The sequence below is a fragment of the Brachypodium distachyon genome, chromosome 5 (assembly GCF_000005505.3).
Source record: "Brachypodium distachyon strain Bd21 chromosome 5, Brachypodium_distachyon_v3.0, whole genome shotgun sequence".
NCBI classification, from domain to species: Eukaryota; Viridiplantae; Streptophyta; class Magnoliopsida; order Poales; family Poaceae; genus Brachypodium; species Brachypodium distachyon.
Window position 1 is genome coordinate 19,215,441 of NC_016135.3, and position 20,662 is coordinate 19,236,102.

At 42.6% G+C, this 20,662-nt stretch overlaps 1 protein-coding gene and 3 long non-coding RNA genes across 10 annotated transcripts; 2 read left to right on the forward strand and 2 right to left on the reverse strand.

Moving 5' to 3' along the window:
- Window positions 1–164: 164 nt before the first annotated feature.
- On the reverse strand, window positions 165–2,344 carry LOC104581349. The gene is made up of 3 exons (XR_733146.3): window positions 1,877–2,344; window positions 1,504–1,650; window positions 165–762 (listed from the first exon to the last, which is right to left on the reverse strand). It is a non-coding gene; the product is annotated as an uncharacterized LOC104581349 (long non-coding RNA).
- A 4,734-nt stretch (window positions 2,345–7,078) lies between these two features.
- On the forward strand, window positions 7,079–8,893 carry LOC104585379. Of its 2 annotated transcripts, none has more exons than XR_002961091.1 (3): window positions 7,079–7,789; window positions 8,394–8,499; window positions 8,603–8,893. XR_002961091.1 is itself a non-coding variant. In XM_024455923.1 (3 exons), exons 1-3 carry the CDS (start codon window positions 7,123–7,125, stop codon window positions 8,792–8,794), a joined length of 945 nt encoding a protein of 314 aa, XP_024311691.1. In that variant the 5' UTR covers window positions 7,079–7,122; the 3' UTR covers window positions 8,795–8,893. The 2 variants fall into 2 exon arrangements, 1 of the variants encoding a protein (XP_024311691.1); XM_024455923.1 differs by having other exon boundaries at window positions 8,414–8,499.
- A 521-nt stretch (window positions 8,894–9,414) lies between these two features.
- Window positions 9,415–13,089, forward strand: LOC100841392. 6 transcript variants are annotated; one of them, XR_733150.3, is made up of 7 exons: window positions 9,415–10,069; window positions 10,199–10,428; window positions 10,837–10,956; window positions 11,056–11,485; window positions 11,565–11,624; window positions 12,480–12,670; window positions 12,756–13,089. It is a non-coding gene; the product is annotated as an uncharacterized LOC100841392 (long non-coding RNA). The 6 variants fall into 6 exon arrangements; XR_001404944.2 differs by having other exon boundaries at window positions 11,570–11,624; XR_001404945.2 differs by lacking the exon at window positions 11,565–11,624 and having other exon boundaries at window positions 9,418–10,069; window positions 10,154–10,428.
- Window positions 13,090–14,669: 1,580 nt separating this feature from the next.
- LOC104585380 lies at window positions 14,670–15,584 on the reverse strand. Its single transcript, XR_733153.3, has 2 exons — window positions 15,403–15,584; window positions 14,670–15,319 (listed from the first exon to the last, which is right to left on the reverse strand). It is a non-coding gene; the product is annotated as an uncharacterized LOC104585380 (long non-coding RNA).
- Window positions 15,585–20,662: the final 5,078 nt, after the last annotated feature.

Below are 20,662 nucleotides of genomic sequence, written 5' to 3' on the forward strand. Positions count from 1 at the left end.
CCCTCAATAAATATGTGATCGGTACCCAGGATTAAAAATAATCGGTACACGATAAAATTGCTTGGTTTATTTTGTGCGTCGAATATATATATTCGGTACCCCCGTTTAATCGAATATGTACCTCAATAAACATGTGCTCGGTACCCAGGATTAAAACGACTCGGTACACCATAAAATTGTTTGGATTATTTCGTAATCAAATTTGTACCTCAATATGGGCACTATTGTACAATTTGTAATTAACAGAAGAGGACTACATAATAAATACACAGGGAAATACAAATACCGATATGCAAAGCCTGAACTGAACTGATCATTCTAAAGTCTGAATACTACAAATAAAGACACAAAACTAGACTTCTAAACGGCAATGACCTATCCAATATCAGATCAGAACATGTACCTGCCATTTTGTCGAACAAGCAAATACTGTGTGTCTGTGAAACAGATCCACGACCGAAAACGAAAAGGTCTTGAGCTGCTACTGCAGTGCTGTCGCAAGTGCAGCTAATTAACTGATGCAAGTTGAGCAGCACTGGCCAAGCAGAAGAAATGGGGGGGAGGTCCGGAGAACAGAGACTATGGGCTCGTCCGTGCTCAACGACGAGGTGCCGCCCCTGTGCTGGGTCATCTCCTCCTCCTCCGTCGAGTACTCGTCGAGCTCGTCCGTGCCCCATTGCGGCCGCAGTTGGGGATGTGCTCGTGGAGCATGTCGGCGCGGTACCGCCGGAGCGCGAGCACCGCGTGCACAGAGCTCCATTGCTGCACAGAACACAAGGAAATGGTTTCTTCAGATCCTGGGGCATAAATACAGCAAAACAAAAACGAATAGTATGCACAGCAATCCACAATGGCCACACCCAGTCGGATTAACAAGGCAGAAGAACTAGGATTGCACAATTTCTGTCATTCCATCGAACAGGTGCAAGGCAACTTCATAAAAAAATCATTGTTGAAGAACAGGGGAGAGATCCAAACTGACAACAACTTATCTTGGAAAAGAAAAACCAAGATAGATGGGAGGGAGGAGAGAAAGACCAATCCAGCAACACAATGTTAAGCAGCCCTTTACTAGCAGCATACTGGAGAGCATATATAGTTCAACGTCAGAAGGTAACAAAGTAAACATGAATAACTGAAAATGAAAGAAACTCCAGAAATTTAACTAAGATTGCAAAAAACGAGGGAAGAAAACGAGAACTCATACATGAAACTCCAGAAATTTAACTGAAGATTGCAAGGAGAAATCTGAAAGCACCAAACTAGACTTCAAAACTGGGACAACTGATCCAATTAATTACTCAGAACAGTTCAGTTACTCTCATCACAATCGTTTTCAGAGGTATCGAGAAGGGGGGAAATGAAGCCTGAGTCTCTATTCAAATCACCGGTGAGAACTTGACTGGAAAAAAAGAACAGCATTCTCATGGGCATTCCATCGAACAGGTGAAAGTCAATTTGATCCAAGCTGATACAATCAACTATACCAGATTTTCCACTGACCTTGTTGTGCCTGTCCTTGCCTCCGGCAGCCGCGTGGGCCACCCGGGACGTCCTCCACTGCCGCTGCCGCTGCACGCAGGCGCTCGCGAGATGAGTTCTCCTCGCCTACTTCCTCCATGGCTCGCTCATGCCGGTCCGCCGCTTCCTCTGCTCATATTTGGGGGTCGGATTCAGAAGAAAAATGCAGACGATTTAGCCACAAATCTTGCAAAGAAGGAAACAAATCTTGGAAAAAAAAAAGAACAACCACTCAAATTTTCAGCAACGACAGAAAATAAATAAAATCAGAACCATTTCCATCGGAGGATGAGAACCACCAAAACAACAAATCTTGTCCAGAAATCTTGTCCACAAATGCGGAAGCTGGTCTCACCTGGCCAAGTGATAGAGGAGTCGCTGGAGCTGAGGAACGCGCGGCCGGCCCTGCTCTGGGCAAGGCCTCACTCCGGCGGCCACCAGCCCGTTCAGCGCGAGCATGCCGTGGGAGCTCGCCGCGCGCACTTGGACCTCGACCACCAGCAGGCTACGCATGGCAGCTACCAGCCTGTTCGGGGCGAGCGTGATGCCGGAGAAGACGACGCGGCGGAGACCAGCGCCGGTCCTGCTGACCGTGGACCAGCACCACGGCGGCATCGTGGCGGCGGGATAGCTTACGGCTTGGTGAGGGCAGGTAGCAGGTATGGGAGGGGGCGAGGGAGAAGAGGCTGCATCGCCCAGACGAGCGAGCCAAAAAGAATCACAGCCTCACGGGTGGTCCTCTCCAGCGGTAAGAGGCTAGATGCCTAGGGCGCCTAGGCCTGTTCGCGTCAGGTGTACAGGCAGCTTTATCGGACAGAGCGAAACCTTCAAAAACCACAAATGTCGGGAATATGATCCGGCGTGGGAATCACGAAGTCCCATCCGACTGCAGCGACATGTCCTCCGCGGAGGACATACATACCACTATTGGGCCAAATATTGTGTGAATTCCTGATTTCAACGCGTTCCAGCCGTGGCCGTTCGATCTACATCTAATGCGTCCAATTTAAAGGATGGAAAATTTGCAAAAACCTGCCCGCAGCCTTAATTAATCAGGTCTTTATTTTTGTCAGAAACCCCCCAGGCAACACGTGCTTCTCTCCCTCAGTCCCTCCACGATTCCAATTCTCCCCCAATCCCTCCATCCACGATTGCTACAGCTCCGACGATTCCCATGCCGGCGACCATCACCGGAGATAACCAGTGCGCCTGAGGCATGGATCTGGGGATGCCGAGGCGGAAGATCCCGTCCAAACGACAACAGATGCCGCCGGCTCGCCATAGGATTCGCGCTGGTGGCGACCAAATTCCAAGCCCTGCGACAACAATCACCGTGACGCATAGCCTACGCAAAGTGGTGACCACATCCTGGAGGTGGAGTCCCCCGACGACGCCGGCAATCTCTCTCACCCATGCTAAGTCGGCGACGACAACCCAATCCCTGTTTTTTTTCTGTTCTTGTTTAACACAGCTAGGTCTTATAGGATAGTCTTGTTGATTTCAATTCTTCTTCTTCTGTGTGAGTATCCAGATGTAGTTTCCCTTGTAAATAACATTTCATCGATGAATGGAAATTGCAAGCAGTTGGTGAATGAGAATTTTGTTTCAGCCTTGTTCTTCTTCTGTGTTAGTTTCAGCTTGTTGCAGACTACAGATTCAAACTGATGTGCTCCTATGATACATGCTAGTCTGTGCTTGTAATTTTTGCACCTCATACATGCTAGTCAGTGCTAAAGAATTTTGTTTTAGAAACTCAGTGGTAAAGGACTGATGAATGAACTCACTGTTGATAGAGTTGATAACACCTACATTTCTCCCAGGTGCTAGCTTCACTGTTGATAGAGTTGATAACACCTACATTTCTCCCAGGTGCTAGCTTCAGCTGCAGCTTGTGATGTGATGTAACTTTACATTGTACTTTATATCAAAATGAAGTCACAGTAATCTTAGTACAACAAGGTGCTCTTGCAGCAAAATACACTCCATCCTAGAATCTCTTTCAGAGAGTAAGAAAGTAGAACTTTCTGCTGCATTTCAGTCAATGAAAAGCTCACAGGCTGACAATAGCTTCTAGTCGATACATTTCAGCCTGTTTATAGATGTTGCTCCTTGGTATACAAAATTTATCCCAAGTGCCAATTGTAAGCACATTGAGTATCAGAAAAAATAAACTGAAACAAATGTGATAAAAACACAAGTTCTGATGCATTACAAATACTTAAATAAATGAAAATCTGTCCAGTTTTAAATCTGATATTCTACTCCTATGCACCTGATACGTTGTACTAGCAACTAGAAGTTAAAATTGAATTCCTCAATGAGCTGCCATAAGGTGTATATCATTCGCCATTCTGTTGCTTGTCTTGCACAATTGAGCTGCCTTTTTGTTGACCTTTCTTGCTTGGACAATTGCGACTATCATGAAACCCTATTTGGTTGCACGTCTTGCACATGCGTGCCACCTTTGTCTTTGCTTCGTTGTTCTTCTTTTTCTGATCCTCTGCCTGCATTTCCTTTCCCCTCTTTATTCTTTTGCATCTTCCCACTGTACGAACGTCTGTTGGTGGGTGTATGTCAACTTCAGTAGGAATGTTGCAACCAATAAAAGCCTCATAATCCTCTCGCATAGTGCGCTTTACGGCTTCACCAGGAACCATTGGATCCAAAGGCTCCTCAATGTTCAATATGCTTGTTGTCAAAAAATCCATACTTCCATCCGAGTGTTTAGCTTTTTGAAGTAGTTCTTCGAGCTTGTTGCGTATAATCGAAATCTTCTTCCTCATAGTCGCATCCAAAGAGTCGATAGCTATCTCTTCTAATAAATTTCCTTTTTCATCATAAACACTCTCCCTAGAAATAAAGAAAACTGGCGTTAACCAAATGATTTAGAAGAAAACAAAAACACTGATTTTGGCATAAATTCTTTATACCTTTTGCACCTTTTCTCCCATCTTTTCATAAGGTATTGGGCTAGAAGTACATTTTGATTTTCAACCCTCATCACCTGGATAATATGGCGGCATGGAATTCCATGTGACTCAAATAACTTACACGAACAGTTTGCTGCCATGGTTCTCGTGTCAATACGAACCTCTCTAATTTTACGGGATCCACCTCTCATGGTAACAATTTTTATCGCTTCATCTTTTGCAATGTCCTGGACGCAACAGTGGTCTCTAGCAGCAGCAACCTGTTCTTGGAATTTCTCAAACACCTCATATGTGAAAGCTTCTCTACCTTGCTTCTCCATTGTCCATGGTGTCAATAATTTCGGGGTTCTATGGATGCTCGAGTTGTCTGCAATCAACTCCTCTTGGCGCTGGCATTCTAAAGCTGTGTCAAACCTAAGCCAAAACTCAACAAAGGAAAGCTTGTGGTGAATGAAACGGTTAAAAAAATGAATTTGCACTTTCCGACCTTGAAGTGGTCCGGAGAAGGCCTGCCAATGGTGGTATATCCATAAAATATGCTGGTATCCATGACGCCCGAATGCTAAACCTCTTAGTCAACCACTCGTTCTCCTCCAAGCCATGGTCAAAAATGATATAATTCCATTGCGACTCGAACTCAGCTGTAGTTTCTGAACCCCAAACACATGAGTTCATCCTCTTCCAAAATTCAAGTTCTTCTCTAATCAGCGGGGCAATCTTCTCAAGAACCTTTTCCATTATGTGCCACATGCATAACCTGTGTGCAGTAGTTGGAAAAACTTCATCAATTGCATTCTTCATGCTACCAGCTTCATCGGTTATGATGAGACTAGGCGCTACCCCTCCCATTGCTCGAAGGAAAGTCTTAAACAACCAAACATATGACTCAATCTTCTCATTTAGTAAGAATGCAGCGCCAAAAAACACACTCTGTAAGTGATGATTGACCCCTGTAAATGGTGCAAAGATCATGTCATACTGATTAGTTGTGTATGTTGAATCAAAGGATACCACGCCATCACCACCAAAGTGGCTATAGTTCTTCCTACTCGTGGCATCTGCCCAGAACACATACTCCAACTTTCCCTCATCATTCACAACAAAATCATAGAAAAACCCAGGATTGACCTCTTGCTTTCTAGCTAGTTGAGCCACAAACATTTGAGCATCTGCATTCCTGATTTTATACCTAAAGTCACGGTAGTAATTTTGCAAGTCCCTCTTCGTGCATCCAACATTTTCAAACCCACCATCGCTGACTTGGAGGAGCCTATATGCCCGGCAGGTGCCTATGCTTGCTTTATGGCATGTGTACAGTGTATTCTTTGCCCTCTCGCTGACTTGACAATTTGACCTGATCAAGTGACGCTTGTCAGGCGATACAAGACCATGAGTATGGCGCTCAACCCATGAGTCTATCTTGTAGGTGTTATCACCACACAGCCTAACGAAGATATGTGCATCACAACCGCATCTTGTGGTTGTATTCTTACGCCTTTTCTTTAAGGAATCGTGGATTGGTATCCTTCCCTATTGCACATGAAGCGCTTAGTTCGAACGACCTCATTCTTCAACTTCTTTTGTTGTCCGATTCAAACTCCAAAACCCACATGATGTGCATATGACTTATAGAACTCCTCCACGGCCTCGAGTCCTTTGAATTCCATCCCAACTTTTGGTTTCAATTTCTCATCACATTTTGGTGTAAACGATGAACACTGAAACATAAAGAATTAATCACAGTAAGCACTATATATTGGCGCCCTATATATTATGCATAACTCATAAAACTGAATAGCAACATGGCCATTAAAATCTTATTCTTATCAAACTTACAAACTATGGAATGCTTTCTTTCTTTATGGGTGTACAAAATCCTCCCTCGGTCATCCGAGATTGCAAACTATGGACTGATTTCCTTGCTGCACATCCAACACATGACAACGACAATTAGAAGAGAAGCATGCAGGTATGTACAGCATATGCACATGCAGTTCCCTGATTAAAATAAATTATACAAGAAGCACACATGTACGTCATATACTAAGATTGAATCCGTTTCTGTTATTTGTTACCTGAATTTGCATGTATGCAAGTGAAGCCATGTTCTGCACTAGGACGGCTTTGGAGAAACGGATCAGGGGCAACAGAACTATGGAGAAACGGATCAGGGAAAATACCATGAGTCTCAACATCGCTGCATCGTGATCTTGGAGGGGAGGAGGTCAAGCCGGTTCCCTCGGCCGCTGTACAAGCAAGTTCGCCATCGGCAATCGTGCTGATCGTCATGCTGATCGATCTAAGTGCACGACGGCCAGCCCTAAACGGATGTTGGCGGTCAGGATGTTTTTCTCTGGAATCGTGGAGGGACTGAGGGAGAGAAGCACGTGTTGCCTGGAGGGTTTCTAGCAAAAATAGAGACCTGATTAATTGAGGCTGCGGGCAGGTTTTTGCAAATTTTCCATCATTTAGATTGGACGCATTGGATGTAGATCGAACAGCCGGAATGCGTTGGATGCAGGGATACACCAGTCCATGTGAATCCACCCACAATACGACGTCCATGTATAAATATGTATATACACATATATCTATTATTGTTTATTAAATTGGAGTTGTGGGTCACAGGGACGCCGTACGTCCGCCGTCGCAACTCCCACGCGGCCCTCGCATGCCTGCCCTCCTGTCTCGGCCGATCGATCCATCCTCCCCGATCCCTCTCCCCCTCGCCCCGATTCCATGCTGCCAGGGGCCCCTCTTCTGGTCCTTCGCGCACGCCGCCTCCGTCGCCATGGCCTTCCTCTGGCTCAAGTTCTCCCAGTCGTTCCAGGTGCTCGCCATCCTCGCGTCCACGCAGGCCCACTGTCCCACTCCATCGCCTTCGGGTTCCGCTTCTGGGCCGGCACGGGCCTCCCGGCCGCCATGGGCGCTCCCTATGTCGCACTCGCCTGCTAGGTGGCGCGGTGGGCTGCAACCTATTGTGCCACGCCAGCGTTGTGTGGATGCAATTCGGGGAAGCCGTCGCCGGCGGATACGGTGGCATCAGGGCGTGGCCCGTGTGGGTGTTAGCCCCTTCCCCTGCCTTGCTCCCCTCTGGGGTCTCCTTTCCCCTCCGCGGGAACCAGGCGTGAAGGCGTCTCCTAATGGCGCCGCAATTGCCGCAGACAGGGCCGAATCCTTCGCCACCCCGTCGAGTTGTCGCCATGCCGCACGAGGGACGCTGCTGCCCCGTCTACTGCATCTGCTGACCTTGTGGACGGTACGTCGTACCTGCACGAAGGTGAACATGGAGGCATACGCGGGGCTCCAGGACAAGTTCTTCTCCCACTTCACCATCAGTGAGTGCCTTCCCCGTTTCTGGTCGCTGCTAGCTCCTATTGCTTCCTCGTTGTTCTGAGCTGACGAAGAGGGAGGGAAGTTTGCGGACGAAGCAGGATTCTGCTGACATTAGTTTCAGCATTTAAGGGTAGTATCAGGTTAGCTGTCTCAATATCTTTTCTAATCGTTCAAGGTAGGAATTAAAAATTGTTTTAAGTTATAAGTAGTAAATTAATATATTGTGTGCCTTTAGCCCTTTGCAGAACTTACGTCTGGACCTTGTATAGTTAGTTAGGTTCATCACATCCAAGAAGGGGTAAGCATGTTTTCTGACAGTGAACTCTTGCTTGTTATGCCAAGAAAGTAGCAGCAGGAACAGTAGTATAGCAGTTAAGAGATCCAAGAGTGTCACTTATGTTCATGCCATCGTGCTGCATAGTTGAGTAGCGTCTTCAGGATGCCCTCTCGTGTTCTGGGCATTGGAACTCAGACAATCTACTGTTTACAGACAACATGTATTAGCAGTAGACCTTTTTTTTTTTGCTTTGTGAGTATGTGCTTATCAAATTGGAAAGTCAATCGAGTTTACCAAGTATCCTTATTGGTTGAGCACTTATTTGCAAGGAACGCTTGGAATAAATTAGGTGCTATGCCCAGAGAAGAATCTATGGAGGAGTACATTACAATTGTTGATGAGCTATTTCCTAACTGGGCTGCTGGTTCCAATGCAGTAAGTTTCATAAGTCCTCATTAACCATACATGCTACCATTTACATAGGAATCCCCATCCATGCGTTGGCTTATATTTCATAATCTCTCTGACATCGTTTCAGGAAAAGACCTACGAAAAGAAGTTCCCATTCTTGTCTTCGAGCGTATTATTTTATTTTGTTACTCCGTTGCAACGCACAGGCATGCCCAGATTTCTTCCCGTCGTCGGTGTCCTTCGGGTCCTTCGGGTCTCCTCACTCCCTGCAGTCGCGTGCCGATATATATATGTATATATATCTATTACAATATATTAAATTGGAACCGGTGGTGATGGGTGGGCGCCGTTGGTCGGTATTGGTCGGTCAACTTTGTTAAAATTACAATCAATATGCCACTGCCTTTTATTTTCTTTCCCTCCCGCCTTATTCACTATTTCAGTAGCAGAAATTCTACGGTTTAGATTTACCGAAAGTTATCGTACGATCCAAATTTGTCACAACATAATACGAACAGTTCTAAAATAAATCAATCTCCTTAGCACGAAATCCAAAATTCTTCGTATCCATCTCAGTATGGAAATCAATCCGAACCCAAACAAAAAATCTCGGTATCAATCTCAGTATGGAAATCAATCCAATCGAAAAATCAATGTCCAGAGTTCGCCTCCACCGGCTTGTGCTTGATACACTTTTCGTTGTTCCGTAGCATCGCACGGTTTTTTTTCTAGTATATATATACGCACATAAAAACTCTATTAGATACACAGTGTGCAGAATAACTATTTTTCACCTTGTTCGGTCTGACGAGCCGGACGACCGAACCTGCCCACTCGACCGAGCGAGACGCAGACTAACTTTCACGAACCCATACGTAATTTTTCTTGTTTTTTTTACGGTACCGTTTCTGTCCCCAGCTAGCCTCACCTTTCCCACGAGATATCTGTTCCCACGATCCCCACACCCACCACCACCCCCAAATCGTGTGCGTGCGGTTCGGGTCGGTGCGGCCGGCGGCGAGCGGCTGCAGCCCAAATTGCGGCGCACAAGAGCACACGCGTGGCGGCGGTTGGCTGCGCGGCGGTGCGGCTCGACCCAAGGCGGCTGGGGCGGCGGCTTCGAAAACAAGCTCTAGCGGGACGCCTACCGCGAGCTCGCCGAGCGCAAGGCCTCTTCCTCCACCGCCTCCATCTCTCCCGCTACCCTGCAGTCCAAATTGCAGCGAGCCAAGGCGGCGCCGGCTGAGGAAGGAGCAGTCGGTGGCCGCTGATAGGAGCGGCGCGCGAGAGCAGACCTGTGGCGGCTGGCTACGCGCTGGCGCCGGCTCGGGCGGCGGCTGGTGGCTCGGACGCGGTCGGCCACGGCGTCCTGCCCTCTCCACGTCCCCAGCTTCTCTCGCCGCCGCGCCTCATCCAGCTCCTCGCGCGTCCTCCAGCGCCTCCGGTATCCACTGACGCAGCCCCTGTCTCTTTCCGATCCCCCAAGGCGAACCAATCGATTCCGCCTCGGCCGCCGACCGCGGCATACACTGCCCCCCGTCTCGCCGCCGCTGGGCTCCGCGGCCGCTCTGATTCGGCCCCCATCTTCCCCAAGGTAAACCAACCCAACTGATTCCTCTTTCTCCTCCTCTGTATCTCTGATTTTTTTTTTAACAAGAATCTCTCTGATTAATTCCAGCGCAATGGAGCCTTGCTTAATTCTTCATCTCAATTTTCTCTTCAGTTCTCATGCATGGTGTTCTGGAGAGCGGGCAGGACATCGCGGTGAAGAAGCTGTTGCTGGAGTCACGGCAAGGTCTGCGGGAGTTCTTCCACGAGGTCTGCCTGCTAGCTCTAGGTACAACACTGGAACCTTGTCTCCCTGCTGGGCTGCTGCGCCGCTACCGGTCACAAGATGCTCGTCTACCCATTATTCTCCGACGACACAGCGTCGACCAGACCACATTCTCTTCGGTAACTCACGAACACACCTCCTTCCGCTCTCTTTTCCAGTACTGGATTGTTTGGATGCATGATTTCAAAAAATTATTTGGATGACCGATTTCAGTAGTTAGTTACATTTGTTGTTTTTAACCCGTAGTCTCTGTTCAATTGATGTGGGAATGGTTATTGAGATTGTTGTCATGTACCCGATTCAACACAAGGCTTACAGACCAGGAATGGGCAACCTTTTAGTGCTTCTCACTTGAAGAATTCACATTACCATGCCCACTGTTCTTTCTGTGACTATGGCCATTGGGTCACACCGCCTGGCTCAACACGTATCCACATATGCAATTCTCTGAAGCAAAGGACTGATGTTTCTTGCTCATATAATTTTTCGTATGACTAGTGTTAAAAAAAGGTTGCGTATTGGTGTAGGGAGCAATTACAAAGAGGATGACAGCAATTGAGGAGCTGGCTGGCATTGATGTTCTTTGCAGTGAGAAGACAAGGACACTAACCTTGAACAAGTTGATTGTGGACAAGAATCTTATAGAGGTTAGGCTTCTGATATTAACTGGTCAGTAGAACAACCTTGTCATGATATAGATCATCTCAATTAACATGTTCTTAACTGAATCAGTTTTTCACGTACAGAAAATCAGGTTGATATAGATGCCACGATGGTTGGTGTGCTTGCAGTTCCCAAGGAAGTATATCCAACATCATTTATATTTGTGATATATATTGAAAACTGATTAGTATTAGTCACTTTACAGAATCTGCAAGTGAATATGATCAAGTTTAACTCAAATATGAACACCTCACTATACAGGCCTGCAAGTCAATAATTCATATATCAACCATCACCTCGTTGTTAGGCTAGCCAGATCAGCTAAATCACAGTATTTTCTCATGTCTAGCATAGCTTCAGCACTATTTCAATGCATAACCAAACACTCATACAATACCAAAGTTATTGCATTCTATCGTCATCTTACCTATCCAATAACTTTTCGTTTTCTTCAAAATAGTGCAAATGAAGGGCCTTCACCTTCTCGGCATAGTAAACCAATTGCAGTTGCAGGTAAACAATATTTTTGGTGCTTTCTGTTTGTTCCAATATGAACTGCTTATCTCATTCTTTCTTTCAATCGCCGTTGAAGTGAAGAATACTCGGGGAAGTTTGCATAAGACATCCGTACAGCTTCTCCTATATTGCAGTGGTGTGCTATCCTCTATATTATTGGAGTCTTTCGTAACCTAGGGCAAGTCCTACTTGGTTCAAAACTGAGTTTCAGATTACACACTACTTGGTTCAAAAACTGACTTTCAGATTACACACTACTTGGTTCAAAACTGACTTTCAGATTACACACTAGGTTCTTTTGTCTGACAAATAGTTCAGCACAAGAACTATCTAAAATGACATACTGAACCTGCTACACCAACTACTTTTTACCTCTGGAACTGGATTTAGATGGCTTGTCCTCACTTTGATTTAATTTTCACTTGCTATGTACTCCCTCTGATCCTAAATTATTCACTCAAATTTGCCCAAATATGGATGTATCTATTCTTAAAAGGTGTCTAGATACATGTAATATTTCGACAACAATTTAGGATCGGAGGGAGTACCTAAACACAGCGGCCCTGTTAATCTCCTATTGACATACTAGTGTCTAGCTTACATCTTGCTCATCGAAAACAGCTTAGTACCTGGGCTCCTATATCATTTTGTTGCAATTCCAGGATTTGCTCACTACTTTGAAATAAGCTACTCCCTCCGACCCATATTACTTGTCCCATATTTAGTACGAAGTTGTACTAAATCAGTAGCAAGTAATTCCGGCCAGAGGGAGTAGCATAAATTCATCTTATCTCAGTGATGCACCCTTGCTTTGACAAAACACACTAAACTCTAATGAACAGAGCAAACTTACAGCAGTCTTAAGCTCCAAGTGTTCTTTTATGTATTTGCAGAGCAATGCTACAGAAAAATAAATAGTATCAAGCACTTTACTAAATCTTCAAGTGAATATGATCAAGTTTAACTCAAGCATGAACACCTCACTATACAGGTTTGTGATACAATCATTCATGATGATTTTCAAACAGTAACTGGTAAACAGTTTGAAGATTTCTCTGAATGGCCAATTTGGAGCAAGTGCCCCGACAACTTACACTGGGCAACTCATGTGCATCATTAGCAAAGAGGTTTTTGTGCCACTATAATGGCAAAGAGAGTCGGCTTCGTTGTAGCACTGAACTGGTATTTTCAGTCACTGTGCTAAATTCCATATGTGACATTAGTCTTCCATTTTTGCAATTTCTCATCAAAAGTTTGTGTACTGCAGTCAAAGGAGAATCGGTATAGGGCTGAAGATCTCTTAGATCTCATCTTCCATGATTTGAGCGAAGTCAGGCCTTTACCTGATGCTCTGGAGAAGTTACGGCCCATGATAACCCACACGTGAGAAACTTGTTTTGAAGCTCCGATTGTTCATCCTCCCCCTAAGAACTAAGTTGCACATCTGTATATAGCAGAATGTTTCCTTTTGTAGTGTCCACGTCCATGTAAATGTATTTTGCTTTTATTGATGTTTCCTTTGTATTGGCAAACCTGCAACAAAACATATCCTGGTCCTCGAAATGTTTGCAGTGAATGAATGATGCATGGTTTCAACGTTATCTTTAGTAATTCATTCACGCATGAAACAAATGACCTGCATAAGAAACATATAATTTAGTACATTATTTTATTCCCTAAAAGCTTATCTGATATCTTCCGGCTTGTGGTGGTTGGCACGATTCTAGTAAAAAAATTACGAGCCGCGTTCCCCTCATAACTTCTTCACGTTGCTACACGAACGGATCGATCTGAAACGTAACTTTACGTTACATGCATGAGGCTACAAGAGCAACACAAGCTAACAAGCAACATAATTTTACGTCGCATGCAGTCATGGCTGTGCGGGCTACAGAAACCATGCACCTCTGCCACGCGCGCCACACGAACGGAGCTGGGGCCCGCGGGTCTGCGGGTCCGGACGCTCAACCGGCCCGGGTGCAGAATATTATTCTGCGTCCTCACGGCCAAATAGCACGACCATATAAATATATATATAGGAAGTAGTTTTACTATGTCCAACCTTCTCGGGACCTGACATCATAACCATTCAGTCATCTAGAGATTCCAACCTGCATTTTTCTTTTAGCTTTTCTTGAAAATTACAAATTAGTGATTCTCTCACCTAAGATTGGATCGAGGTACTGAGCGACCCTAAATTGTTTGAATTCATTTCCGTTTGCGGCAATTTGTGTGAATCTAGGTAATGTCGGTTCTAATGTTCGGTCTATTTTTACTGTCAGCATGCACATGGCCTGGACCACTCAATGCAGCCATGTGATACAATCTCCATGTCATGAGACCCAGTAAGCACTGATGCTAGATGTGCATGTGAGCTGCATGCAAAATGATAGTTGCTGCGTAGCACATTGCGTGGGTTTTTTTTAAATAAGAAATGCATGTGTGGATGTGGCCATGTTGGTTGACCATATTTGAATTTTGTGACAGGCCGGTCTTGAATCCAGTTTGTTTACCTAGATTAGCAATAAAAATAAAATACTGCATGGTATTTCTTGATAGTTGACATGCGCTTCCCTTGAAATATTTCGTGTGCTCAATACCCCAAGACTGTAAAGACTCGGTACACAAATAATAGTTTGAATTATTTCGCATGGTGAATAAAAAAATTCAGTATCCGAGACAAAATAGTCGGCATCTCGATTAATAAAAATTAAATCACCAAACTACTCGGTACCCCAATTTCATCTAGTCGGCACCTCAACAAAACATGTGCTTGGTACCCAGGACAAAACTACTCAGTACCTCATTAAAAATATGTGATCAGCACCCGAGATTGAAAATACTTAGTGCATAAGAAATTGTTCTAGTTATTTCGTGTCTCGATACAAATAAAATCTCGATAACAATCTCCGGTACCCCTATTCTCTAATCGGCACCTCAACAAAACATGTGCTCAGTACCCAGGACCAAACTACTCAGTACCTCGTTAAAAATATGTGACCGGCACCTGAGATTGAGTAAGTAATAGTATTCTTGCTTCTTCTTCGTCTATGATGAGTAAGTACTAGTATTCTTGCTATGAGCAAGTACTAGTATTCTTCTTCTTCGTCTATGAGGATAAATTAAAGGATTTCTCCCAAATCCAGACAAGAAATCCCGTAATGAAGGACACAGCTCGAACAACCACAAATCCATTTTATCCCCTTCATTTTCAGAGGTGTATCAAGGAGGGAAAATGAAGTCTGCATCTCTGTGATCAAATCACATCACGGGTGAGAAACTGAGAACTTACTGAAAAAAAAATAGCACTCATTGGCATTCCATCGAACAAGTGCGAGTCAACTGAACAGGTGCCAGATGTGATAGCAAAACAAAATCAATCGATCCCTACATCTTTCGAGGAATCAAGAACACATAAACATGACGCCCATGTGATATATCTGAAGAAGAAATCCATGCTAAGAAAGCAAGGGGGGTTGGGGGGATCCAACGACTTAACACATGGGCGATGGATGCAGGTGTGCTGCCTTAAATCTTGGCTCATAGCTGCAGGTGGTGGAGCACGTGGCCGAGCGGGTGAGCCGCATCGCCGTACAGCTTGCTCACCTCCGCCGGCACCTCCCCGCGCCGCCGTGGGCTGACCAGAGAGCCCAGAGCTGGGCAACGATCACGTCCTCCGCCAGTGAGTCCCCCCCCACCTCCTCCGTTGGAGGCCGACCACCACCGGACGACAGCCAGCAGCTCACCGCCTGGCGGATCTCCCCAGCGCCCAGATCGTCGATCTCCTCTCCAGGCCAAATCCAAAATTGTTTGCTGGTTGAAGAGAAGAACCTGGTTGGGAAAAAAAATTTGAAGGCAACAAATTAGACCACGGCCAGCGGTGGCAGGAAGACGGCGAGGAGCAAAAATCTCACCGGGAGAATGAAAGACGCGAAGAAGACGGAGAGTGGATTGGGTTGTGATTTTGGACGTGGAAGGGGCACGGGTATGAACAGGTGCGTCAGATGGTCTGGTGCCTTCTGGCAGCTTTCTCGATAGAATAAATGAAACGAAAATGTAAACTTGCCGTAAATTGCCATTTGGATTGAACCGCACGATGCACACGGATGCTAGGCGAAACGGTGGATATGTCGGGCGTTGGACATAATATCACTTTTGCCTATATATGTACAATAAATAAATAAATAATAATTATAAATAAATAAATTTATGAAAAATATTAAATCTTAAGATCCATCGTTAGCATGTATTAGGCATATAAGACCCGTCAGCATACAAGATCACAAATGCATGAGATCCTATGATTTATGGTGTGGAGACGAAGAATAGCCGAGGAAACAGATAATAAGTCTGCAGTGTGTTCTGGACACTATTATTAAAGCGCAAGACTACTCTCAGGATGAAGGAAGCCACGTTCGGATGCAACCAAAGAGTGAAGTGACAGCCAAAAAACCTCATCTTCTTCATGCATGCATGCACTCAAGAGGCTATAAAGAAGGCCTAGGACCTATAAAGAAGATGCATCATGACCAAGAAGAAAGGAAAGGTAAATAATGCATGTGAGCACTATTTGAGCCAGTCATATTGCCTATAAAAAGAGCCTCTTGCTGCAACGGAGGACACACAACATCGCTGAGAACACAAGCCTTCAGTAGCAGAGAGAGTGAGCAGCTAGCGAGCAAACTATCTGCTCTCTAGTAGTAGTAGTACCTCTTCCCACTGTAATAAAGCCAATATAATCAAGGCAGTGTAACATAAGGACGGGAAGGTAGTAAGGTAATTACTTTATCTTTGTGTAAACCCTTCGGGGGTTTTCGAAAGGGAAAACCGTATGTAAGCTATATTACTTCATCCTGAGAGTAGTCTTGCGCTTTAATGATAGTGTCGAGGACACACTGCAGCCTTATTCTCTGCTTTCTTGGCTATTCTTCGTCTCCACACCATAAATCATAGGATCTCATGCATCTGTGATCTTGTATGCTAATGATGGGTCTTATATGTCTAATACATGCTAACGATGGATCTTAAGATTTAATATTTTTCATAAATTTATTTATTTTTAATTATTATATATTTATTTTTATTTTTATTTTTAGTTTTCAATCGTATTCAAATTATATTCTATCAACTATTTGGGTATAGGTGTATATGTTCGGAGGTGGTGTATATGTCATCCTATATATATATATATATATATGTATATATATATATATGTATATATGTATATATATATATATATGTATATATATATATATGTATGTATATATATATATATATATATACCACAAATATGCAAATAAATAGATATTATTTAATATTCAAATTATTTCGGCTAATATTAGGTTATATGGTAAATTATGATTATCTTTTGCAGGATCTTATAAGGCTGGTGAGGCCAACGGAACTACCGACGGTTTTCGCAGTGATGTAATAATCCTACTCAGTACTCACCGTATTTATTACTATATTGCTTCAGGAGTAGCTAAGTTTATTTCCCTAAGCGTCTTTAGTCAGGTTTATATGGGTGATTTCTTATCGTCTTCTCAGGCAGTTCCACCCGAAGGGAACACTTCTCTACGGTTACAAGGTTCTCATTTCAACGCCACACACACACGGCTTAACAGAGAACTACACGCAGAGGTTTCTCCTATAGGATCCCTAGCATAAGCACCCACCCGTATAAACATGCTAAAAAGACCGAGGGAAAAACAAAACTACTTCATTTCACAATATAGCTTACATACGGTTTTCCCTTTCGGGAACCCCCGAAGGGTTCACACAAAGATAAAGAAATTACCTTACTACCTTCCCAGTCTTATGTTACAAATGCCTTGATTACACAGGCTTTATTACAGTGGGAAGTGGTACTACTACTACTAGAAAGCAGATAGTTTTCTGGCTAACTGCCCTGAACTACTTGCTGTTCTGAAGGCTTGTGTTGTGCTCGATGGTTGTGTGTCCTCCAATGCTGCAAAGAGCCTCCTTATATAGGCACCATGGCTGGCTCAAATAGTGCTCCCATGCATTATTTACCTCACCTTTCTCCATGTCCATGATGCAACTCCTTTATAGGTCTTTGTAGGTCCTAGGCTTCTTTTATAGCCTTTGGATGCATGCATGCATGGTGATAAGGGGTCTTTTGGCCTGCCACTTCTCTTTGGTTGCATATGAACGTGGCTTCCTTCATCTTGGGAGTAGTCTTGTGTTTTAATGATAGTGTCTACGACACACTGCAGCCTTACTGTCTGCTTCCTTGGCTATTCTTCGTCTGCACACCATAAATCATAGGATCCCATGCATTTGTGATCTTGTATGCTGATGATGGGTCTTATATGCCTAATACATGCTAACGATGGCTCTTAAGATTTAATATTTTTAATTATTTATAATATTATTATTATTTTTATTTATTTATTTATTTATTTTATTTATTTATTTATTTTTATTTTTTTTCTATTTTTATTTTTCAATCATATTCAAATCAAATGATATTCTATAGTTTGAATAATAAAATTGATATAGTTCTGCATAAGCTAGAAGAAGCCAAAACAAAACAAAGTATAGTTTGTAAGAATAACGATTACATTAAAGAAGAAGTGTTATCCATTGGAAAAGGCATAGGGCACTGTCTAAATAAAAATAAAGACTCTTTACCAAGCACTGAAACAAGACAAGATATAACTGAAATTAAAAGACTAGTACAAGAAGTAAAAACTTTGATCCTCTCGTAATTTGTATGACTGAATATAGCCAAGCCTTAAAAGAAGTAGAAAAATATTTAACGCCGTCGATTGGCTTTTCTGACCACGATTCTCCAAAGGAAGACTCAAAAATAATAATAAGACAAAACAATACAATCCTGCAGTTATTAATTCAGATTTTAGATAAGCTAAATAGTGAACAAAGTAACAAAGATATTGTGTTAGCATCATCTGAAATAATTGCATCACCAAGGAATATTAATTCAGAAAAATGGACTTATCTAAAAGCTTCATTAGAAAAGACAGAAACCTCCAATTAATAAGACAAGAATCAAAGCCGCTAACAATGATGCATAGGATGTCATGCAGCAAGGCTGATGATATCGATAGTTTAGAAGAAGTTATAGACTTAGAAAGAGATCTGGAAAGGTATCAAAAAGATACATTGAGAAAAATAAAACCGCAGCAGGTATACCACATGGGTTTGTTTGAAGGGAGAGGTGGATTATATAGAATATCCAGAGAAGTGGAGTTAAGTGTGGTAACACATCCAGTAGAATTAAGAATTGTGAGTAAGAATATTGAAGCTGAACTCAAATATTGTGGGTATAAATATATTCATCAAGGTATGTATATCATAGGAGTCAAAGGAATGACAAGAAAGAAATTAGGAGCAAAGGTGTTAATAACATTATTAGACAAAAGATGGGGATCAGTAGATAAAGCTTCATTAGGCTTTATGGAAGGAGATATGAATGAAAACAGATTAATAACCTATATAGCTCCAGACTTAATGATGCCTGTGAAGGAATTTATCGATAAGATGAGTCTTGGGTTCCAAACTAAAGGTTATGAAGAATTTAAAGGTACAAATCTATTAGTAAGTATAGTGTTTATAGGAAGACTAACTAATAAAAGCAGCTCTAAATATAGAGTAAATGTAGACGATGTAATTGAAAGCATGCAATCGAAAGGCATAAAATTCATGAGTCCTCTTAAAATCAGTTCTGAAGAAAGAGCTGGAGAAGAGTGGAAAATAAGCGAGCTAATTGAAAAGAAGGAATTAAAGCAACCTAATAACTACATAAGTTACCAAAACTGCGAAGGAACCAGCAGCATTAGATTCACAAATTATAAATCTGCAACCATAGATGATACTGAATCTTTTGCTTCTGAATCAGAGTTTAATGAAAATAAAAATAGTGGCGTCACTGAATACATGGAAAAGGCAGATTTAAACAATGAAATAATTCATTACGAAGGAAAATTGAAACATATAGAATGTGAATATAATAATTCTATGACAAAAGATTGGCCTAAGATAAGAGAAAAGGAATTGTTTTTCATTAGAGAGATTGCAAGATTAAAAAGATTAAGAAATGAGAAAAAGCCTGTCATTGGTAGTTCAATCAGACTAAATAAGAACATAACGATAAAAGAAAATAAGGTTGGTAGTAGTAAAGCCAATAATACAGACCAGAGCCATAAAAATAAAGATGTAGGTGAAGAGGAGCAGTGGGACATAAATAATAAATTACTAACTGAAAGTTATGAAGAAGAAGAAGAATTGATAAAAGATATGCTTAAAGAGGATGAAGTTTTTGATGGATCTGAAGATAATAGTGACTTTATAAACTCTCTAGGTGATGTAGGAATACACAATTTAAAAAATGCAATGGAAGCTATGGAAGTAGAAATGAATAACAAAAGAAGAAGGACATACGGTGATACTTCAGTAAAAAGAGAAGGAGAGAGAGAAAGACCAAGAAGAGCAGCCGGAACATGGCCTCCAGAAAAAGATGATTTCCAACCAACATACATCCCTGAACAATATAGATATATGGGTACTAAAAGAAGAGATTTTGAAAAACCAGTACAATTTCAAAATTATAAGAATGAGGGTGCAATATTAAATCTAGCAGCCCATGACCCAATAGACTGGCCTAATATAATTAGCATATGGAAAGGTTTAATAGTTCAAAAATATATACAAAATCAGCATAGCATAGGCAATAAGGTGGAAGATATGATAACCTATCTTGAAACCTTTTTAGGGGAATCTGTAAAAGTTTTATGGGAACAATGGGTAGAAACATTTCCTAGTCAATATGAAGAATTAAAAGCAGCTGGAAGTAATCCCCATAACTTCGCTAACATTATATCACTTATAGTTATAGCAGAAGATCCAGATTTAGGAGATACCACATTGCAGAATGAGAGGTTGCGAGAAATAGAAAAATTAACGTTAACAAGTTGGAAAGGTATAAAAGAATTCTCTCAGCATTATTTATATAATGCTACCACCGCTAAACAAGGTTTTAATAAAGGGGTAGTAGAAAGATATTTTAACAAATTACCTGACCCTTTAGGATCTATAATATTTGAAGAATATAAGAAACAAACAGATGGTTCGGTTTCAAATATATCTCAGGCCATTAATTTTGTTTTTAAGCAACTAAGAAAGGTATGTATG

Excerpts from the sequence above, each read along its gene's own strand:
- LOC104585379 (XM_024455923.1), top strand. The coding sequence starts at position 7,123 with ATGCCTGCCCTCCTGTCTCGGCCGATCGATCCATCCTCCCCGATCCCT. Across the intron at positions 7,790-8,413 it reads CTTCTCCCACTTCACCATCA|GTGCTATGCCCAGAGAAGAA; the intron begins GTGAGTGCCTTC and ends GGAATAAATTAG. Across the intron at positions 8,500-8,602 it reads GGGCTGCTGGTTCCAATGCA|GAAAAGACCTACGAAAAGAA; the intron begins GTAAGTTTCATA and ends ACATCGTTTCAG.